Below are 24156 nucleotides of genomic sequence, written 5' to 3'. Positions count from 1 at the left end.
AAAAAATGGGGATGCAAGTTTATTCGAGTATTTCCAATATCTTTCCTGAATTTCTAAGTAGAGAGAAGAGTGATAGTATAAACCATTATTTCAGAGGGTTCCTTGCTCCTGCAGATGGTGAGGTAGTATGTAAGTTAAGATCTTCTTGCCTGGTTTAGAATTGTTAGTTGATATAACGTCACCTTCAAAAGCACACCGTAACCGAGCTCTGAAACACATTCATTAGGCAGTCATTCTAAATCATGAATGCTTCCCCCCCTGTCAAATTTGTTCTAGTAAACAAACATTAGAGGGATCAAAACCACCTTCCACTAGACATCTTGAAGCCATTATCAGGGTTTTGATTCCTCATAACATTTATTTTCGGTTTAAGTAACAACAATAATAATTTAGAAAAAAATCTCCTCTGAATCTGTATTACATCAGTGTTTACATTCCTTTGACTGACTGAAAACCTATTTAGGATTCTCGACTTTCTGACCTCTCACATAAAATAAGGTAAAAAGAATTTTCCTTTTTAGACCAAAATAACCATCTGTATCCCCAAAATTTTGAGGCATTCTCACAACAGCTACGCCACAGCTGTTTTAATAAAATCTTCGTTATGGTTTGGCTTATACTTCGAGTAACAAAAATGACTAATGCATCAAATGCTTTGCAGTTACAATTATTTTACTAGGTATTATAAATACTTATTGATGCTGTGGAGAAGAGACAGTGTCATATACTGGACACTTGCTACTCACCGAAAAGCACTAGCTACACATTTTTCATCAACGGAATCATTTAATATTCAACTTTGCCTGAAATTTGCTTTTTTCTTTTCATAGGACAAAGTTAGTTTCAATTATTAGTTTTGAAGAATAAAGTCTCAAAGTGCCTCAAATTTTAATAAACAAATCAAATATTTTCCAATTTAGAAAATGTTGACACTATTTTCTTACTTTCTTCTTTTTCTAATTTCTGTAATTGGAAAAGAAATAGTGTTTATACAGGACTGCAAACAGGCAAAGATTTTAAACAGCCACTACCTAAGGCATATTCTATTATACCAAAACATCAACTATAAGAGCAATATTATCTTGGTAGCTACTGTTTAAGTATTTAGAAATGTTGCAGTCTCATCATGCCATCTCAATAGGAAAAGTACTTTTGAACTACCAACTAGCAAGTATAATTTTTCAGACACTAATTATAGTCTAGATTTATAATGCCACATGAGCCCCAGATTTTTTTGCTTGATTTTATTATTTATAAGGATTCAAGCTCATTTTTTTAAAAAAGTCTACTATCTGAATACATTAATTTCAGCTATTATAAGGTCACTGCCAGGCACCACCGTTCAGAATAGAAACTTCTCCAACAGCATTAAAAGATTAATCCAAGAACAGAAGTAGAATACAAAATATTTTAGAGAAGTTACAACCCAAAAAAATAGTATTAAAATGGACTAATATAGAAGCAATGAAAGGAAGACGAACAAGTGGCCAATTTATATTCAAAGTTAATTCCACCTAAAAGGAATCTATCGCTACATTCCACCTAAAAAGAATCAGAGATTTCAGCTATGAGGAAAGGCTGAGTGCGCTGCGGCTGTTCAGCCTGGAGAAGAAAAGGCTTAAGGGGAGAAATGTGATCAATCTAGGGAAATGTGATCAATCCATACAAATACCTCAAGGGAGGCAGAGCCAGGCGCCTTTCAGTGGTGCCCAGTAACAGGACAAGAGCCCAGGGGCACAAAGTGAAAAACAGGAGGGACCCTCTGAACATCAGAAAACACTTTTTTGGGGGGTGGTTTTGGGTTTTTTTTGTGTGTGGTTTTTTTTTGTTGTTTCTTTGATTTTTGTTTGTTGTGTTTTTGGTTTTTTTTGATTCCTGTGAGGGCGCTGGCACTGGTTGCCCACAGAGGTTGTGCAGTCTCTACCCTTGGAGATACACAAAAGCCGTCTGGAAGTGGTCCTGGCCAACCTGTTCTAAGTGGCCCTGCCTGAGCAGTGGATTTGGATCAGATGACCTCCAGAGGTCCCTACCAACCTCAATTGTTCTGGGAATTATTAATTATTTTCATGAAAAGCTAAGAAAAAAAAACATACACAAAAATGACAGATCAAATAATTAGGAAGCAGTGTTGACAATTGTCTTTTTATGACATCAATTAATGACTTAATCAGCAAACAACAATGCAATTCAAACAAAAATAATAGTTAATCTTTAAAGAGGAAAAAAACCAACCTCAATTTAATACAAGTGAATTATTATCAAATACATTCTTAAGCCCTAGAGGCTATTTTACATGAACAATTCCACTGGAAATCAAACACCTGGAGAATGGAAAGAACACTGTCAGCAACATTTTCAGTTCAATTAGAAAAGGTAACTGGGATGCAGTAAGAATTTCCACGTTATGATGCTTCACAGTGTTTCAAGGTCTACACATATGGATCCATACATTGGATTCAGAAAAAGACCTTTTAAAGTATTTTCGAAGACACCCAGTGACTTGAAACCGAAACAAGGAAAGACCTGCCAGACCCTCTAACATCACTGAAGAGCTGTTCATATTACAAAAATGGGAAGCAGAAGATTAACACTTTCTGAATCTAATACACATTTGGAGTGACCATTTTCCTGTTTTTCAGCAATTTTGATGGGCAAATGTGTACAACTTTAACCAACCTAGACATATTTTACCTAGGATGAGTTTGACTTTTCACAAAATACCAGCATGTTTATGCTTGTCTACAATCCAATTTAACTACATCAAAAGTGAAACCAAAAGTTGAAATGGGTCTCTGAACTTCATCAACAGCTTGTTCTTTGTTCTGTTATTACCAAACAAGATGGGCAATAAGGATCTGAAGTAAAAATACCCGTTTTCTTAGTTAAAAGTATTGAAGATTATATTTGCTTTACATTTTTTCATGAATTTAAACCAAAATTTATTTCTTATTTTACTAACTCACAGCACATTGAGTCAGTTCCAAACACAATACTAGTCAATGAACAATGGTATTAGGATAGTTTTGGTGACAGCATTTTTGTGAAACATTTAAGCAAAATGAAAGAAAAACCCACACAAATATTTTTTTCTACCTCACAAATTAAAATGGATTAAATAATGTCTGATTTTCAATATAGGTCATATTACTTAAGAATAAATAAGACAAAGAATTTACTCAGTCTTGAAGAAGAGAAAGGTTTTACTCTGTGCTGTTTCCTGGTTAATTTTTTACTCTATAAAATAGAGATTTTCTGATTTCTTCTTAGAAGTAAAAAGTGTATCACATACCTGTTGTGTGTTTCTTTGTGACTGTAAACTGGACTGCAGCCTTCTCAACAGAGGAACACCATTCCTAGACAGTCTTTTAAGCAACCAGTAACTGTGAACTCGTTCAACAAACTGCTTCTTCCGCTGAATGGCCACCTGATTCATAATCTTATTTAATCTAAAATATGGAAAAACTGAGATTGTATTTTTCACAGTAAAGTATAAAAAGTATTTGTCTATGGAAGTTAAACATCAGATATGCATGAATGTATAACATAACAGCAGTGATCACCGGATTACTAATTTCTTTCAATGACATCCTTTTTAGTACAATTATTTCTGAGAAGTACATTACAATCAAATACATCTGCTTGACACTGTGGTTTCTACCAAATATGTTCAGGTACTTTATAAAGCTAAAGGGTATCAATTTTTTTCATGATCATTATCCCAAGAGCAATCCCAGATTAGGGCTGTGAATAAAGCTTTATTCAGCATAATTTTCCTATTGAAAATACAATCAGAAATAAAGCTCTAAATGCCTACGAAAGTTTGCAGATAACTTGTTACCACCTTCACACACAATTAGTAATTTATTTTGAACATAATATATGTTCAAACTTTTCACATAAAAACATGCAACAAAAAGCTTGTATGACTCGCCTACTAAAATTAAATTTTGGTAAATAAAGCAAACAAAAAATGTAAAACAGAACACTTATGATTTTACCCCACACATACAATAAAAATGTCCACACAGAAAAGATGCAAGAGAGGATGATACAGTTAAGCAAAGCATCTTGATTAAATAAGTAGTATGTTCTTCAACCTTGTTTAAGAGATGCAAATACTGTTTACATACCCTCTGTTTAAAAATAATAAAGTGCTGTATAAATATTACACACAACAATCTTGACTCTATTTTTTGAATAATGACACGTTAATATTTCCAAGTCACACACATGAAAACTAACCTCTCAAAACTTGCCCCCCCCAAAAAGTTTATCTGAAACAGATCTTCAACTCTCTGTGAGAAATCAAGGCAAAATATTTTAAAAAAAAGTTAATGGTTGTAGAATTAAAAATTTTTCGTTTTGTATGATATTGCAGGGATTTGTCACAGATGACAGTCCTTGCAAAATTAACACAAGATGCCCCAAGGCACCAACCACCTGTATTTGTTTGAGGGCACGGATGAGTTGGAGAGAAAGGATCTCCCCGAGCTGAATGTATAAATTACAGAAAAGATAGTATCAATGAACAGAAATCTGTCAATTCTTCACTCAGTATATTACTGCCCATAGCAAAACTCTACAATGTTAGTAGGTCTATCAGAGAAATAAAATTTAATAACATAATAGGAAAAATTAAATTCAAGAAGTGTCTGATTTGTAGAGCACTACCACAAAGCATTTAAATGGGGGAAAAAAAACCAAACACCCAAGAAACACCCAAACCCCAAAACACGAACATACACACATAGTAGTCTTTTCCTGCTTTTTCCCTTTTATTATTAGAAATAAAGCAGTTTCTTAGGTGAGTGACAGAAGAAATGTAGTTAAATACCTAATTAAAATTTAAAGGTGTAAGTAAACCTTGGGCAAAACATTAATTTTAAGAACAGCTGGGAGATGTCAATGATGATTTTCACTGACATAAGTGAGTCTACCCTGAGTTCACCAAAGGTCATCTATCCCTGGTTGTTTTTTCTGGGACTGCATAGAAGGTAACGTGCAATATAGGTCTACTCAGTGCTACGCTAACTGTAGCTACAGAGCTTTGAGTCGTAAAGACAGAGCAAACACAGGTTTTCTTTAAAATACAGTCCCACTGTGTCCTTCAGTTCTTCAGTGACATATTTTTTTCGATTAATAACTAAGCCAGTTAGGCATTCTTGAAAAAAATTAGCTTAACTTAAAGGTGAGAAAGCCTGAAGATGGGCTTAGGACTGTCTTTTTAAGTCTTTCACTGAAGGGCAGAGGCAAGCTCCACAAAGACTTACTCTATGCAGAACACTCCTTAATGTGACCATATTAAACTTCAAACACAACAGAATTACAATTAATTATAGAATGCAATCAAAATGAAATAATTACTTTCACATCTCTTGGAAACAGCAATACCTACTGAACCAAGTCAAAAAACCTTAGCAAAATATATACCTACTTGGAAAGATCAGAAAATCATAACTTAACATGAAGAAAGGTGCCTTGGCTTCACGCCCATCAGATGTGGCAAGACTAGGCAAACATCTTTAATTACAGCTTTAAGTACATTTGCCCATTCACATAACAAACCATTCTATTCATAGATAATTACAATGGTAAAGTGCTAGAATAAGCTTAGTAAAGATGTTCACAGAAGATATTCTCCTCCAACTTTCAAAATACAAATAAACAGAAGATAATTTGGAGTGAAGAAACTACTTAACAAGGGGTAAGAATCTACTCCTTTCTGCCTTCCCTCCCAATAAAACCAAACAAATACTGGCTGTTCATACTTCAGTTAGACACCGGATTTCAGTAGTGGCAATACACCACCAATCACCCCTTAGTTTCTCAAAATACAAAGGTCAGAAGCTCTTCACAAGGCATTTATCTACAGAGCCTCTACACTATGATCTTACTGATATAACATGTATATCTACTGCTAGACCCCAAGAACCCACTAACTATAGCAATTTCTTGATCACCTTTTTGCTTTGTCAGATACTCCCAGCAGACTTTTACTGTCCAAAACACTTTGACAGACAATACAACTGTTTTGAGAAAATAAGACACAATTTGTCCACTGCTGTAGAACGCTAGGAGTAGCACAGACTGGATATTGATACAGAAGCTCCTACCCGTGGCAGCACTACCATTCTAGGAAACAGGTTCTGTTGGGAAAAAAACATCTCTGTTGGGAAAAAAACATTAATGAAGAGTAGAAAAAAACCACAGATCCTTCTGAAACCATAGTTCAGGCTGAAGCATAAATTATGGCATCAAAAATATGTTGCATTTACAAAAGCAACACAAGGATGAGAAGAAGAAATTGGTTTGTTTTGAAAGAGTAAGCAAACTCAAATTTAAATTAAAATGAAAATTAACAGCTTTGGTGAGAAACTGTAATTTATATGCTGCACGACATTAACCCTCTATTCACACAGAGACATTTGATGGATAATACACCCTGTAAAGAATGATACTCCTAATGGACTGGTCAAAGCATTCAGAGAAAGCTAAGTGTTACTCAGTCCTGTATTTCCTCATTTTTTATAAATGCATAAAGTATTTTTTGTCAACATAAGAGATATGATCCTCTCATATTTGTAACCTCACAGCTTCCTTCTTCCTACTCATGACTGCCTTCCTCTCCCAGTTTGTTATGTGTCACTGTGGCAACTACAGCAACTGGTTACAAGAAAAAGTGAAAACAGTATTTTTGGTGACTATGTGGCAGCTTAACCTTAGAAAGTAAATGACATTCAGCAACTTTTCTATTAATCATCACTAACCGCTCTGCAAATCATACAGGGTTTTTAGTCTCATATATCATTTCTATATTATATTCAGACTTCTATAGCAAATCTCCATTCTCAAGTTTTCAAAACAAACTGGAGAGAAAATTTCCTTAAGCAAGTACGTGCTTTTGCCAGTATTTGCAGAAGGAACTTAATATGAAAATCTGTAAGATCAAGTAAGATCAAATACCCACTAAAACAAATCAATTTTCAAACTTGAACTAAACCTAGTATTTTAATTACTATACTACCCCTGAGCCTCCAGTTTCATCAATTTTATTTTGCATCCTCCTTTATCTAACATAGCTATATTAAAAGGTACACACAAAAACCTAAGAGACTATGTTTTATTTAGTATCACTAAAATACCAGTTTCTCTTGAACTATGGTAATACCCATACACGATCACATTAAGTTCCACTTTACTGAGTAAATAAAATACCCTTATTTTCCCACACAAAGATTGCAGATATGTTTCTAAAACCTGTCAGAACTAAAAAAAAAAAAATCTAAATTGAACAAATGCTAAAAAGTAAACAGACTTTCAAGAACATCTGAATTTTCAAGCCTTGCTCAGTAGAGTTCCACAGAACATACTGAGACTCATAGGAAGCAGAAAAGAAATAAAAAATTACCTACAAACGACTATGCTAATTCCAGTTACACTAACTGGAAAAGAACTAACAGAACAAACAGAATAAAAAGCTATGGAAGTGTCTATTTTGGGAACTGGAATTAATTCTGGGGTCTTGCCAGCTATTCCTCCTAGTTTCGTATCAAAAAAAATTCCAGCTTTCAATGATAAGAAAGCCTGCTTGGACAGATGAAACCCTACCCTTCCCAGAGAACCTTTGGCAGCAGATGCTTATCATTGTTTGTACAATGCCTTTCCATATACCAAAAACAAAAAAAAAAAAAACCACCCACAGTGGAGACAGCTTTGTTGCTGTGTCTGCATTTGTAATACCCTCAATAAAAAAAAAAAAAATAAAAAAAAAAATCAACTTATTATACTGCTTCCTCACTAGAAAAAACCCAAAAGCAAGAAAACCTTTTGATCAGCTTTCAAGACAACACAGGTAGATGAGTAAGTAAAAATGGGAGTCCATTTGCATGTCTTTATTTCCTTTGGAAAAAGGACAAGGTTTCTTTTGTAACTAGCAGAAGTCCGCTGGGTATCCAACAGGGTGCATATCAAATCCCGGAAAGGGCGACAATGATTTCATTTAAACTTCTATAGAACACAAGTCTGCAGAGTCCCCATGTGACAAATACATGCTTTTCTAATTATAATTACTTTCCAGATTTTGTATTGAAGATTTCAAGAAACAGAAACCTCCCGTTCCCAGATCACTTCCCTCATAAGTCTAACAGTTTTGAATCACCTTCACATTTTTTCGTTTTTGTCTGTATATTTTAAAATTCTAGCTACTGATTTTGCCTTTCTCTGCTACGCTAATAGTCCAACAGGATATATTTTATCTACTGACACATCTTCCTAAGCCTGAAAGTCTCTTCAGGTTCCTATTCTTTATTCTGCACTTACTGGTATTTAAATAGTATTTGATTTTGACTGAACATGTAGGGAGCACTTTTTCTTGCTTCAGACGACTATGAAACCAGCCATCTATTTTTCTACTTGAGCAAGCAGCTTGTAAAATTTTTCTTGGACAGGAAAGTAGAACATTGTATTTAAGAGTTAAGAAAATTCTGTGTTATTTCAGTCAATTCTCCATTAGCTATAACAAGTTACTTAATTGTTAGAATAGAAACAAAGTTTGTGATCTTCCAAACCTCTAGATAAGGATAAAAAAGGAAAAAAAAAAAAAAAAACAACAAAAAAAAAACAACCAACCCCACCCTGTCACATTGGAAAACCTCTTTAGCCTTCTCACAAAAATCACATGTATAGATTTACTTCTGCCACTTCCTACACGTAATACTGAGTCATGACTTTTCCTTAAAATTACTCAAAATATTATTCTGTACTTCTTTTTTTATAGTATTTTTAACCATACTACACATGATTTTGAAATCTAATCTCAAAAGGATTCATCAAAAGCCTTCAAAAGGCTTCAAAAGCAGAAGATACAAGTATAAATCAAAAATCCATGATAAAAAGAAATATCGGTATTTATCTGCTAATTTTTGTGCACTCTAACTTGTCCATTGAATGGAAAACTACCAGGAGATATTTCTTCAGACAACACATTCTGCAAATCATGTTTTTGTATAGCACTTACAAAAGGCAATGCCCTCTAATTGCCACCAAAAAAAAACCTCTTCATGAAAGTTCACATAACTGGGGAAATTCAGAAGTATCAAAAAATAAAAACACATTAATTTTGTTCTTCATAACTGCATTATCACATATATAATTAATTGTGGACTGAAATCCTTAGAGGACACACAGAATACTAACGATGCACCTTTTACAGACATATCTAACATGAATTTCTGTTTCAAGCTTCTTAGCCCTGTACATGCAAAAAAAACAAAGAGAAAAGAAAAAAAATATTCTATGTTCCGCATATTCCTATATACACTTTGTGAAAAGGGCATATGTGAATACGAGACAGCAATTCTATCCTCTGGATTTTTAGCTGGGGGAATGACCCCTTGGACATCAATCAACATGTGGCTTTTAAGACCAGATACAGAAGTCTTTTCCCAATTATTTTTCCTCAAAAAAATCAAGATCCACTTTTACAACTATTAAATAAAGTCACACTTCCTCACACACATTAATTCCCATTTAACAAGCCAACCAGAGTCAAGATGAACTAGCTTGAAAATAAAGTTCTAAAGCTACCTTTTTTTTTTTTTTCTTTTTCCTAAATACCACTGCAGCAAAGTTAGTGAACACCATAATAGCTTTCTTCTTGATTCAGGTGAAAATTGTTTTCTTATTTAAACACAGAGGTCAGGATGACATCAGCAGTAGTTTCCACATGTATCAGAAAAGTTTCTAAGAGAATCAATCTTACAAGAAACATCAGTGGATGATGACGGCTAATATCTCCTCCCACTTTACCTAGGTGATTCCATCATTTAATTATTAGGTACAGCCACAAGGCATACCAGCATCATAGTCTCCTGCAATTAAAGTATTTCCGCATGACTTTGTGAAAGTATACATACATGTATATTCAAGGACAAACAGCTAACAGACATTAGCCTGGATTTATTCAGCTTTAAATTTTTTTCACAACGCAGCCAGCCTCTAGTAGTACTTTTCAATGGCTTTTTTAATGCTGAATTTTAAGTGGCATTTCTTGTTCTTTTCCCCCACTTAAAAGCTTTCTGAAAGCAATAAAAAAATTCCAGTACCCCAAAAAATATTTTAAAAAATCCCCAGAAGAAACCCACAACCCACATATATGATTAAGAAGCATCATCTACGAATGCAGGCTAACAGTGTCCCAAAGGCCTTGTAAATGTTCCTTTCTGTTTATGCTGTTTCATCACTTTGTGCTCATTTATTTTTTTGATCCATACTTCATTTTAGAGACAATCAAGATTCCTGTGCTGAAATAACAAGGCTACATTTAATTATCTGGTAAGAAAGTTCAGGATAGTTCATCTGGATAAATTCTAAAACAAAAGGAAGTATTGGTTTGGCCTCGAGACATACAGTAACAGATCCAGTTTTATTACCCGGTGTAACATGCTTTCTAATAAAAGCAGAGGTCAACATAGAAAAATCAGTTAATGCACAGTACATAAATGTTGATTTCTAAAGACAGCTGAAAATATTTTTTTAAGAGTCTCAGCAATTTTTGCTCAGTTATCTGCCCACTACTTACCTACTTTTATAAGGATATTTTAATTCTCTTCCAGTAATATGACACAACACAACTGATGCATATGACATGGAAAACAAGTGTAACACCTCATTCCACCTTGTTATGAAAGTGGAGCTTTTTTGCTTATCTTTTGCTCTCTGTACAAGTATTGCATTTCAAATGCTTTCTTAATTTCAGACACTACAAATATACCATGTAGAAACTAAAAATGAAAGCAAATATTTACTTTAAAATCTCTGTTTTCACTTAGAGTAATACTTGCATGAATGGTATTTTAATACAGCAGATTACACTGTACCTCAGTGTAACTTTAAAATTATTGAAGATTAAGTATTTTACATCACATTCAGTTTCCCCAAAGTATACAGCCACAATATCCTAGTTTCACAACATTTTCAGAGACCATGAATATTGATACTGGCTTTGCTTTTCATCAAGTAAACAAATTCTAAATGCCTCTTTCAACATATAAGATTAAAAGACTACACCAAAACTATGTTATACTAAAGGATCAAGCACTCATAAATAAGAGAAACCAGGTAATTTTCACAGCTAACACTCCAACTCTTCTCTGTGTACCCATTCTACTCACTGAATAAGGCAGCAGGGGGAATAAAAAAATCCCCAAGACATGGAGCACAAGGGGCTGTACAAGATAATTAACATAGGCAAGAAACTAGATTTAGATTGTCAAGTCAGCCCTACAAGTTAGGATTTCTTAACTGGGAAATTCTGTACCTGTAAAAATTAAGAAAAAAAAAAATATCTCCCAGGCAAAATTCAAAGAGTATGAACACCGCAAGAACAAATTTGCCACTGTCTTCAGACAAACTAGTTGGTGGCAGCTGGAAGCCACTTTTCTGAGAACCATTTGCAACAGGTGCCAGTTCTGCCTGTCCCTCCCATACAGAGGTACAGTTTCAAAGTGTCTTCTCCACTCACCCGTGCACATAACACAGCTGCTCTGACACTTCTCAGAAACATGTGACTTTAGACTAAGCTCATTTCTGCCTTTTCAAAACAAAGAACAAAAAAGCTCTGTTCAATGCAAGCAGTACCATCCATGTAAGCAATAATTTTCAGCAGTTCTGTATTTCAAGAAAAAATGAACGGTATTTCCCAGTAAAGAGGTAACACACTTCTGTAGCCAAAAGGCTTGATGCAAATCGCATGTCATAGGAGGTTCCCTGGTGGTCCCATTATTATTACAAGTGCTAAAGCAAGTTACTAAGAAGTCAACACTAAGAGCACTGGAAACCATAGTCACCTTAAGGCTCTGACATGATCTACTGCAACTTTGGAAGTGGATACTTAGGTACAGACTTCCTAAAATACCTAGGCAACTGGACAGATAGATGCCCAGCATTAAAAAAACCACAAAACCAGAAAAACCAAAACCAAAGGACAGGGGAAGCAAGCATTCATCTCTTATTAATGGTTAGCAGCTTCTGATCCTACACTCTTAAATGAGCAGTTCACAGATGACAGCCTGAGAGGCCATATAATTAATTACAAAAGACCTACAGAATGACATTTTCCACGTAATTTAACAGCAAAAAGGTTAGAGTATGACATCTGTGTAAGACATTGTGGCAACTGAAAAGTGTACAGCTCTCAAAATCATTTAAGGCAGTAGCATAGAAACCTGACCTATAGATAAGCTGATTCAGAAATTCATGAGGTACAGAAGTTGTGTAGACAATATGAAGAATGTTGTTTTACACCAGTCTTTTTAACATACCCTGAACATTACGATAGGTATTTCAGAAAACAGAATTATTACAAACGGTGTTATTAAAATGCCCAGTCTTTCATATACACTCACTATCCAGGTAAGGAAACAGCATGCAATTCTTCCACCTTAAACTAAACTTAAATGGCAGGACGGTTTTCCTCAAGCTTCAGCAGGTGCGCTCAGGGACTAAATCTGCCAAGTATTTTCCTCTTCATTATAATCTTCATATTTCTATACTTCTCCAGCTACCAACTCTAAAGAACCAGCTATATGTCAAGGAGCTAAAAACACATTCATTTCAAATTTAGTAAAAAAGCAGTACTGTTTAAACAGTAAGCATAAATAGCTTAATTGCTCTTCCTCAAGATCTCTGGAAAGGCAAATCATGTTTCAGCTCCAAGTTAAAAAAAGCACATTAAAAACAGATCAGAGAATAGGGACCATTTAAATGAAGACTGCTGAGAAATGATCCACATAATTCTATTAGTTTACGAGTATGTATATAACACAGAGGGGTTTTTCTAAGGAGGTGGGGGGAATAAAAAAAAAAAAGAACAGCCAAAGAAAATTAAGACAACTGAGATTTGGATCTGAAGCATATTCACTTTGCCTTTTAATATGCCCATTTCTATTTTGCTTTTAATTCAGGTATCGAGTTTTCTAGGCCTAAGGACATTCACATTACAGAGTCAAACAGTACTTAAGCAACAGTCTCCCTCAACTAAAGACAAGCAATTTACAAAGTTTAAGAGTTTTGAATTGTGCCTATTTTTCACACTTCTGACATAAAATATAGGAACTAGACTTGTGTCCAGTAACATGAAACTAAGCATAAAAGAAATAAAACTTAATCTCTCTCTGCAGTCTTGGAAAGAAATGTAGTCCTTATTAAAAAAAACCAAACAAACAAAAAAACCCAAACAAAACACAACCTCTTTATTTCTGTTCCTGGCATCTAATGACAGTACTAAAAACAAATAAACAAAAATCTGATGATAATATCCTTTTAGGGTCTGGCTTTTATGAAAGTTAAAGATGGGGAGAATTGCCAGAGGCTATACATTCTAATCCTCAACTCACTTAGTTCATGTTCTTTCTTACTTTGTCTTAAAAAAAAACAAAAAAACACTACACCACCAATCAGGACTGCCCTAAGACAAAGCCAAACTCTTTTATATGACCCCCCCCAACAGTACCTGTTTAAGTAACAGTATTAATTGCTTACTGTCAACTTAAGATTTTCTGCAGTTAATCACTGAATTAAATACACCATTTCACCAAGCAAATCATAACAAAGAACAGTGCCATCAATTTGATGTTTGTAAACAATACACTGCAGCTAAAGGCTGTTTGTCAAAGTCAGTCAATAGGTAGCTACTTACATTAACAAACATTATTACAGGAAAGGACTGCAATCTCTCAACATCTCTTTTATTTAGATTAATATAATCAGCCTGAACAGTCTAATACCTAAGACCTTGGAGTCTGCTTTTAAAAAAGCATGGTTTATTTGTATTATTTTAAGAGCCCTCCCTGTCTGAGCATTCAGAGTCCTATCACAGTACGAACAATGAACCTGAACGTGGAAATGGTGCTTGTTTTAAGAAACTTTAACTACTGTTCTTAAATCAGCAAGTTTAATTCAAGAGGTAAACATATTGATGTTGAAAACATTAGGAACAAAACAAATATCCCATACAGACAAATTCATTTTTTGACACTAGTCCACTCATGCATTTCTCCACCCAGTATGTCTCAAACATTCAGTAAAGCCAAAACTGTATCCTTCTGCCACAGAGCTTTCTATCATTGCTCAAATCACAGAAACAATTTCAACTTTTAAAATACATAACTCAGATTAACTGAAAGAAATATGAGAAGAGATGCTACTTTTCTTTTAAATTAAGATATAGCTAAGTTAAAAAACTCAGCATGAACTTTAGTTAACTCCTGAAATAAAAATAATAAAAAATAATTTTGCTCCAATTCTGTTATTACTTATGAAAACAAGACCTGAAACAACCCTGCTTTCTGATCTGTCACTTCGCTAATTTCACCAGATCTGTGACCATCTGCCAGCCCCCCCCCCCCCCCCCGATCACCCCTGTTAAAATACAAAAATATAGAATTAAACATAAAGAGCAATTACAGTTCTGGTGTTCATGCTTTATATATCAGGATTCTCATAACAAAAGCTCCTGCCAGAACCACAGAAGACTAATATAAAAATCAGCATAAACAGAACTTCTTACAAAGTATAAATTTGTAAGCAAAGGCAAGATTAGGATTAAAACTCTGTCACAAACCTTAACTAATTTCTGTTCAAACAAACATTTTACTACAGTTACAGGACAGATATTTGATAGCATCACTGAACAGGAGGGCACACTCATTTCAGGTTTCATGATTAAGAACACATTAACCACTTATTATTAACTATCAGCACTTACTTGTAACTTTTCTAAAACAAGTCTGCAAAGTACCAAATTCAGCCAAGCCTTGATAAATACCACTGCATTTGCAAAAGGCAAATTTAGGAAGAACTTCCTGAAAAGTTACTCTGTCCCACAAAGAAAATATTTCCTGGGGGCTGGGGGTGTGTGTGTGGTGTGTTATTACTTATATAGGTCTTACAGTACAAGTTTATACTTAATTTAGGGTATAGAAACAACTTTCAAATCTTATATATGCAAATGTAGTTTTCATTTTGGGGCTCTTAAAATTAGGAAAAGAAGTTCAGATTCCCCAAATTAGGAATACAGTTAACCTTGAGCTTGGCTGGTTTTTGAATATGAAGGTCAACTACATATGCTATTCTGAATTCAGCAGTTAATTCTCAAAAGTACAGCGAATGACAACAACTGAACACAAAACATGATTTGGTCTCACAAGAGAAAGAAAAAAATAAAAGGTTTCTGAGGACAAGACAGACCACTTGACCACTTACTGACTTCTCTGGGGAAGTTATTGCATTTTCAATGCAATTTCACAAAAGTGTAATGTACATAATTTACATTAATCTTCCAAGTATGGCCTTTAAGTAAAACATGTAAGAAATGCACAAAAACTTCAAGTTGGGATCTAAAAGCATTGATTTTAAATTAAACAGATAATTAAGTAGAGGTTTCTCTCACTTGGATGGTTTGCTTACCTCTGGGGGGGGATATAAGGAGCAGATACTGTTGGCATAACTGTACAGGGTTCAACCACCGTTTTCTTGGCTTTTTTTGTCTTTTTTCTGACTTTTGATGTAGACCTAGCAGTTCTGACTGATCCCTCCTTTCTACAAACACCGTTTTTTATTTCAGCTTCTCCATAAATATTTAGAGGTCTCCGTGTGCAACCTGGTGGAGTATGTACATCGCAATAGGCAGTCTTTTTTACAGAGAATGTTGTCCCACTGCCAGTTAGTTCTTTCACAGGTTCCATTTTCATATATAGACCGGCCTTTTGAGCACACGTCACATGGAATGCAGTATAGCAGTTTGCTTTGTGGCACTGGATGCAGGCACCAACACCCTTCTGTTTACAGAGGTAGCATGTTAACTTCCATCTGGCTGGGGGAATGTTCCTGACACCATCAATTGGCTCAATAAAAACTGTATTGGCAAATCCAACTTCTGGAATCCACAAAGCACACACCACGTGTCCCCAACGATCATCATCAGTCTTTTTAAAGGCACCTCCCTTGTTTGGGCACAGCACACAGTCTACAGGCCGAGAACGGGACTGCAGACAGTGTCTGCAGAGCCACTGGCCCTCAGGTATATATGGCACCCCATAGCATTCCTGATGTACTGCTAAGTTACACATGTCACAAAACAGGATTACATTGCTGTTCTGACATTCACCATCCATGCATATACAACACACCGCATCTTCATCAATTAAAGACTGATGATCACCCTGTTTTTGATTCTCACAATAAGACTCTTTTTCAAACCTATCCATAAGGAATTCAAACATATTTTGTGAAACAACTGACACTCCATCACTTTTCCGCTTCTCATTTATTATTTCTAACCATGCATAATCTTCTTCATCCATGTCATACTCAACTTCATTATCAAGTTCTTCTGCTGATTTCTCAATGAATTTGTAATAAACTGGAGGTCTCCGAGGAGCCGAAGGAGGACTGTATTCAACAATCCGTACTTTTGGTTCTGGAAGAGGAGTTGTTGTAGCAGGTATACCGTGTGAGCTCGGAAGAGCTTCGTTTTTCTTTTTCACTTTGTTATTTTTATGCCGCTTGCTTCTTAGACAAACCGGTGGTCTTTCACTATTTTCTTTATTGCTGTTGCATTCACTCATTTCCTGGGCTGTAAGATCATCTTCTAAAATGATCTCTAAAGGATCAAAGATACTGATCCTATGCAGGCGACCTTCAATTTCTATTTCAACCATTCTTTGAGCTTGAGCGTATGTCAAGGTTTCTCGTGTGGGGGAGTGCTTAATACTGCACGGGGAAGAAGAATGCCTTGCTGCCGATACTCGATGACATCTTCCTTTTCTCCTCATTTGGTAATGTTTACCTAAAATTAGAGCAACAGTTAGTATTACAACTCAAAACCTTCATATTAAAGTATTAGCTTTATTATAGCAAAAAAAACCCCAACCTTCAGCTCTATAGCCCTCAACATACCTACTCAACTTAAAAATAAATAAATAAATAAAAGCCTGTCACCCTTACTCAACAGGACTGCTCACAGAGTTTTGCACAAATTTAACCTAATGATAAATAGATCTCCTAAATAACAGCTTCTCTAAGTAAATACAGCTATACAAAATCCTTGATACAAAAATCCTACGGAAGAGCTATCTGTAAGACCTCTGCATGAGGAAAAAACGATTTCTTAAGTGCCACAGAAAAAGAAACAAAATATCACACTTGTTACATTGTAATAAAACCTTCAATACAGTATTTCCTAATACCTTAAGGGTGTCTGCAGTTTCACTATTTTTTTTCCAACAGCTAGATTACTTTCTCCAGACCTCCCCCCAAAAGAACAAAATTGTGAAAGAAAAACAGTTTTCCCTGCAGTTTTTTCCATTGCAATCTGAAATAGTCAGGTTAACAATCCAATTACTATAGCTATACTTAAAAGCTAGAAAAACACGCATGCTTCCAAATTTGGCAAGTATGTACTTTTGACAGCTCTTTTGCTGTTTTACTTTTCTCAATTCTTAGAGAGCCTATTATTCTTTACAAAGTAACAAGAACACAACTGAACCTGCAGTGCCCAATATGGCGCAGTATGGACTGCAACTAGTTTTTCCACCTGTAAAGCAGATTTGACTTACACCAAAAACATGCTCCCTGCATGTACGGGTGCATGTACACACACACCCTTCTCCCTCAATATTCTTCTAGAGTTGTTCCCAGAGCAACTGGGGTAGGTAAAAATCTCCCTGTCTTTAAATGCAATCCCAAGTTCCTTAATGTAATTTTCAAGTTCATCACCTACTGCAAAAAAATCATTCCACAAACCATACAAAAGGTAGCTTCCCCCCTCCCCCAACATCAAGAACCATTAGTAGGACAAGTATGCACTTTAATTATAAAATTTCTAATTAAAAGCTTCCATACTTATGCTTTTGACATTTTCATGTTGGTTTTTTGTTTGGGGTTGTTTTGGGTTTTTTTTCCCCCGCGAGGGTTTGAATTATTATAAAACTGGTAAGGTCAAGTTTAAAAGTTCTGTCTCCCCTTCTTCCTAATAAATCATTAACAAATAGCAAAACTCAACCTCAGCTACAGAAAACTCTTGATCTTTAATCACTGGCTTGAAGTATTATTAGGTCCTTACCATTTCAATTCTGCACTTCAAGTCAGTGTTGTGCAACTACTGTTAGCATGTATTGCCAAATAGCAGAGAAGCAGAGATCAAAACATAACTGCTGTTAATGACTAGATTATCTGTTTTAGGAAAAAAACAGCAAGGCCTGAAAGAATTACATAAACTACTCCATGTAGCCTACCTTTTGTTTAAGTCTAGATGCCACAAAGGTGAACCTTCAAAGTTGTCCTGGTTTCAGAAGGACCTGTTTTTACAGGAAGACTAAATGACTTAGTCAGCTAGCATTAAAACTAGTTTTTGAGAGGGTCTGATCTATCTGCTCTCACAAACTGACCTTGTTTTCCCAGCCTAAGCTGATGTTATTATTCATGCAAGAATTGCATTGCTTACAGATCTGACTTTTACACAAATAATCCTTTACCTTTACTACTTGCTTTTACAGCACAAGCACAAAAAGAGACAACAGTCAGTGCTTAATCATGACAGAACTCTGACCTGCTCTATATAAACACACGAATAAAAAAGGCTCCATCTCGTCAAACAAGCTTGGAAAAAACCTTTGTATTTTAATTCTGTAAAACAACACAGCATTAAAACATACGGTTTTCTTAACTGCAAAGAAGTTTAAACCACTAATACTGCTACAGAAGGTCCAATAAACAAAAGCATACTGATAATTCAACTGGAATTAAAAGTTAGTTCCCAGCTTCACAATAGATGTTATAATTCAGAGGCAAAGATAAAACAATGGCCGCAATTTCTGTTTATTATTGTGAACAAGGAAGGAGGGATTCTTCAGCTAAAATACACTGATGTGTCAATGTACAGCAATCTACTACAGATCAGAATGGTTTCATTTTATGGACATTTTTTAGTATCTGTCTTTAATTTAGTCACCAATCAAGAAAAAGAAATTATTTAATTATGTTTACCTCATATAACTGCATTTTAATTCTGTCTAAATGTAAAAGTCTGTATTTCTCTTTTTAAATGACCCTTCCTGCAACTTAGCTCGTTGTTTATCTACTCATAGTGGTTCATAAGGATAGCGACTGTTTTGAAAATACTGGAGGAGGGATGAAATGTAGCCTTCAGAGATTAAAAAAAAAAAATAATGTGCAACTTGTCCAGACTTCACTATCTAACTCAACCCAGTATCACAAAAAAAATAATGCATTAACGTTAGGTTTCCAAGCTCTCCATCCCCCTCTGTTCCCGAGATTTCTTAAGCATGGCCGCAAGCAGAACAGGAAGAAAAATATTCAAAAGCACAAGTGTTCTTGCTTTAAGAGTTAGGACAACTATGACAAAAGTCAAATAAGCTGTACGAACCAGAATGATAAAAAACGACTGAGCTAACACCTAAGCATCTTCCCTTTAATACTCAACTGTGAATAAAGCTAAATCAGGAAGCAAATCACAATCACAGTTGAACACAGAATAGATAACCCTACAAGTTCAATGCAACAAACACCGAAGTGGAACTGGTAGTACTCTGGCCGAATTTCATTGAAACTTAGCACGAATAACTTAAACGCTCCATAAGCCAAAGGAGTGTTTTGTTTTGTTTCTCCAAATTCTGTTTGCAAATGTCCCATAAGCATTCCAGATAAAGACCAGATTTCTGCATAGCAAATTCACGACTGGCAATTGGTTTGCTTTTCCGAGTTAATTATCAGGTATCTTTTTTCTCTCCCACCCCACCCGCCAGTGTCCTGTAGATTAATAGGAACAAAGACCACGGATTTAAGTTTGAAAAAGAGTAAACTAAGAGAGCTGCCATTCAATATTAACAAAGATATCACACTAACAGCAAAACGATATTACTTCATGCACTTCTGTTAGCACTTTTCTGTCTTTTACAACAATTCGAAGACTGCAGGAGATAAAACAGGAAAGTTATCCACAGCTTTCCTCTCTTGGAACTGCATCAGCTGCTTGGGAAGAAAGTCACCAGCAGACGCTTTCCCTCACCACAATGAAAGCACAGGAAGACAGCTGTTTGTGTGGAATACGCGGCATGAGGAAAGATATACTTGTTATCAACGTGCAGAACAGCTAAAGCCAACAAGAAAAGTATGGTAAAAATTCCTTTTACAGCCTCCGTCCTAGTTACCTTCCTCCTCTTCAAATAAATTGCCTTTGGCCCCTAGACGCCCCGCTCAATGGAAAGAGGGAATTCCATTCTCAATGGACACTTCCATGCAGACCATTAAAAAGAGAAAGGCACAGGAATGCTCTTCGCCCCTAGACAATGAGGGAAGGTGAGCAAGCGCTGCCTACACCCAGCACGGGGCGGCCGCCACCCACGGCGTCAGCTGTGGAGCAGCACCAGTCCCCTCAGGGGAATGCCAGGGGCCGGGGCTCACGCGGCCCAGCCTGCCGGGCCCGGGCCGGCGAGGCGGGATCCCCCGGGGCGGGATCCCTGGGGCCGCCCCCTCCCGCGCCCCCGGCCCGGCTACCGGCGCGGCCGCCCCCTGCGCGCGGCCTGCCCACGCCCACGGGCCCGCCCTCGCCGGTCCTGCGCGAGCACTTCCTGCCCACGCCCAGGGAGCCGCCAGCGTGCACACACCCCTCCGCGCCGATGGTTCCTGCCCGACCCCGACATTCCCCCCTCCCGGCCCCCGGGAGGATGGTTCCTGCCCAGGCCCATCAGCTCCAGCCCTTCCCAACAGTCACCTCCCTCCCCTCCGCGAAAATACTCGGCCCACAAATATGGCGGCTGACAAAACAGCTCGAGCGGCGCCCTCCCCCAGACCGCCGCGCTCGGCTCCCCCCCGCGCAGCCTCCCCGCCCGCCCGCCTCGCCCCCGGCCGCCTCTCCCCGCCGCCGTGCCCAGCCCGCCCTGCCCTCCCCCCCCCCCCCCACACCCGTCGGTCTCCGCCTCGCCGCGGCGGGACCCGCCGGCTCCCGGCCCCGCAGCCCCCACCCGCCAGCCCCCGCCGCCCGCCCGGCTGCACTCACGCTGTGGGAGCCGCCGAAGCGCGGCTGACAGACCTCCCGCTCCGCCTCTGCGGCCGACGCTGCGGCCGGTTTAATGGCGGAGGTCCCGCCGGTGCTGCCGCCTGGCCCCGCGTCCGGCAGCCGCGGGCGGGCGAGCGGGCGCTGCGAGGGCCGCGCTGCCCGCGGCGGCGACCCGGCGCTGGGTGCGGGGCTGCTGCTGCAGCCGGGCGCGGCGCATTCGTGAGGCGCGGCGCAGGTCGCCGTCCGGCTGCGGGCTCGGCGCTCAGCTCCCGGGGCTGAGAAGCTCCCCTCCCCCCTCGGCACAAACAATGCGGCTTCACCACAGCGCTGCGCCGACGGGGGGGGAGGAGAGGGAGGGAAGGGACGTGAGGGCGCCAGGCACCGCCCAGCCCCGCCGCTGCGGGGCGGGGCCTAAGCGCCGCCGCTACCCCCGCCCCCGGGTGGCGGAGGGCCACGAGGGGCCGCCCGGCCCGGCACCGGCCGGCACGGGGCGCTCCGGCCGACGGGGCCGCGCCGCGGGGGAGGGGGGGAAGCACAGGGCGGGAAGGCCCGGCCGAGCCCGCCGCGCTCCCGCCCAGGGCCGGCCGGGCCGCGCCGCCGCGCCCCCGGCGAGAGCGTTCAGACGCCCCGGCGCAGGGCGGACGGAGCGGGGGCGGGCCGCGGCCTGTTACAAAACCAGCGCTCCCAACTACCAGCGAGCGGCGTTTATTGTGTCTCCGGGGGCAGCCCGAGCCCGAGAGCCCTACGCTGAAAACGTGCTCGCAAGTTAGCTCCTGCGCGGTCCCCGGTCAGGCGGCTGCTTGCAAATCAGCTGTGGACAGCCTCACGTTCGGCCCAAGCAAAAGCAAGTTATTCCTGGATCTCCCGGCGAAGGACACCCTTTGTTACGTATTATTTTTAGACAGCCATATTCCAGTTCTGGAGAATTTTACTGCAGTACGTTTCTGCCAGGCAGCTGCACCCACACGCTTAAAAACTAACTTTTTGCTAGCCCACCCAGAGACAAACACTTGCCTTTGCCGATCATACCCAGCCAGTCCCGCGTGTAGTAAAAAGCAAACAGTCACGGGTAAGTGTGACTCTCTTCGCCCATCTGCAACAGCCATCCACCAAGCAAAGCTTCCTCCAAAGTGACCTAAACCCACACTTAAGTCTTCTCCAGCGCTACATCTCCTTAAGCAGCAGTTGGTCCTACAATAAATTTAAAACTAGGAAATCAGAAATAGATGCACAGATCACTACTTAAAGAAAGCAAATGAAGGTCTGGAATGCTGAAGTAACTTCCCTAAGGAAATCCTGTAGAACAGGCAAAGTACTTTCTCACTCCTTTTCCCCCATCAGGGACCATCCAGCATGCTGATCTCCAGAAGCTTATTAGAACAGCTAACATATCTGCGATGCAGTCAGGGTAGAAATACATGTTTATGATCACATAGGCTGAGCAACTTCCATTTCCAATATAAAAATTAAAAAAAAATGAAAGATTGCATAAACTGGAGAGGCCATCTGGTCATTTGTGTACTTGCCTGTGAGGAATTATTCTCCAGTTATATTGCTTAAGTGATCCTACCACCAGCCTCAGAAGTCTTACAACGTGCTGATGTGATGTTGTTGCACTGGAATTTAGCCTGTCACAGAATTAAAGAGGGAGAAGCATACTAAATCATACATGTTAGTGTGTAAAGTATAAAAATGACTAGAAATTACAAATGTCATCAAGAAGCTAGTAATAATAAAATCTCATTTATGATAGAAAAAATGTCATTTTCTCTTTTAAGTGATAATCCCTATGTATCTGCCCTGCAGCTATATAAATGCTTTAAAACTGGAGACAAGTTTTTCATAGCGAGCATGACTGTGTCCATACTCTGGAGCATCTGATGCACAACTCTGGCACTTTTCCCGTTTCTTTTTTCTGCCAGGTGGACTACAGCATTCCATAGCTGGATATCCCTGCAATGTTTCAATGTTCCTTATTGCTACTTGCATCATGTAACCATCTTTTTGTAGTTCGAACTCATGCTTCTAGATCCTCTCAATTATTCTTAGTAAGAAGGTATGAGGAGTTTTTGCTATGGACTGTCCAGGCTCTGGCACAGAATGCATGTCATTCCTTGATACAGCACTCCAGAGCAATGGCACGGAGATCAGGGCAGGCTCAACACATTGTTCAGTGTAAGGAGTTGTTAATTACACTTTTGAATCATTTCTCACTGATCTTATGACATGTTACCAGATCAGGATCCTCAACCCCTCCATGTTAAATATTAGCACGTTAGCCCATATTATTTTAAAATGCAACAGTATGTATATAGTATGGTCTGGGGCATTTGACCAGTCCTCAGCACATGCTTCTATAATCTCAAAGGTCTGTTTCTTTTGCCTTTTCCATCTCACAAGTGAGACTTGGTGCTTCAGAATACCATTCCTTCAGGTTTTGGAAAAGGAGGAAACAATTCTACTGGGATACTGTACAATTTTGCAAAAAACCAGCCCTCTGAACCATAGCTTGATGGCAACAGGACCTTCACCACCTTTTTTGGCAGTAGCTCAACATGTACATGGGACTTCAGTCCCTATAGATCAGAATCTTCAGACCCTTACTTTGGGGAATCAAATTTGTATTCAAGTTGCTACTGCTGACTGACCCTGCGTGGAAGATTCCCACTGAAGGAGCATCTTCTGCCTACCAGCTTTCACCTGCCCTTGTTATCAAATTCTCAAGAGAAACATATCAAGGAGGACTGTGTAAACAAGCATTTGGCATCTCCCTTGGCATCCTCCTCTGTCCTTGCAGAATCAAACTTCATGAGGCACATTTCTATCTTGCTGAAGCATATCACCTACACAGTACCACCTTTGTTTTACAGATCGATAAAGATCAACTCAAGACTTGCTGCAGCACTTCAGTGTTAGCAGTGGTGCTGGTCTTCCCTGAATGGAACTCTATTTCTCTCCTGGTCTGAACAGCTGGCTGGTGAAAGGACAAGCAAGAGGCAGCACCCATTCCACATTTTCTTTAGAACCTGCAAGAATCTTTCCATTTCAAGATCAGTTCTGGACTGCTATAACTTGTCAGG

General features: G+C 38.7%; 1 protein-coding gene across 8 annotated transcripts in view; it reads right to left on the bottom strand.

The window, feature by feature from the left end:
- BRD1 (bromodomain containing 1) overlaps positions 1-24156 on the bottom strand; it is a 70807-nt gene that overhangs the window by 42247 nt on the left and 4404 nt on the right. For 4 of the 8 annotated variants that reach the window (XM_080391445.1, XM_080391451.1, XM_080391450.1 and 1 more), the window contains 3 exons: positions 22091-22267; positions 15466-16846; positions 3290-3446 (listed from right to left, as the gene is read on the bottom strand). In XM_080391445.1, coding sequence (XP_080247571.1) covers positions 3290-3446; positions 15466-16846; positions 22091-22103 — 1551 coding nt within the window. In that variant the 5' untranslated portion in view covers positions 22104-22267. Of the gene's footprint in view, positions 1-3289; positions 3447-15465; positions 16847-18293; positions 18357-20228; positions 20360-21076; positions 21576-22090; positions 22705-24156 lie in introns of those variants that run through there. The other 4 variants (XM_080391447.1, XM_080391448.1, XM_080391444.1 and 1 more) reach the window with 4 other exon arrangements.

This window comes from Falco punctatus (assembly GCF_963210335.1).
Source record: "Falco punctatus genome assembly, chromosome: 6".
NCBI classification, from domain to species: Eukaryota; Metazoa; Chordata; class Aves; order Falconiformes; family Falconidae; genus Falco; species Falco punctatus.
This window is presented reverse-complemented; position numbering and strand designations above follow the sequence as displayed.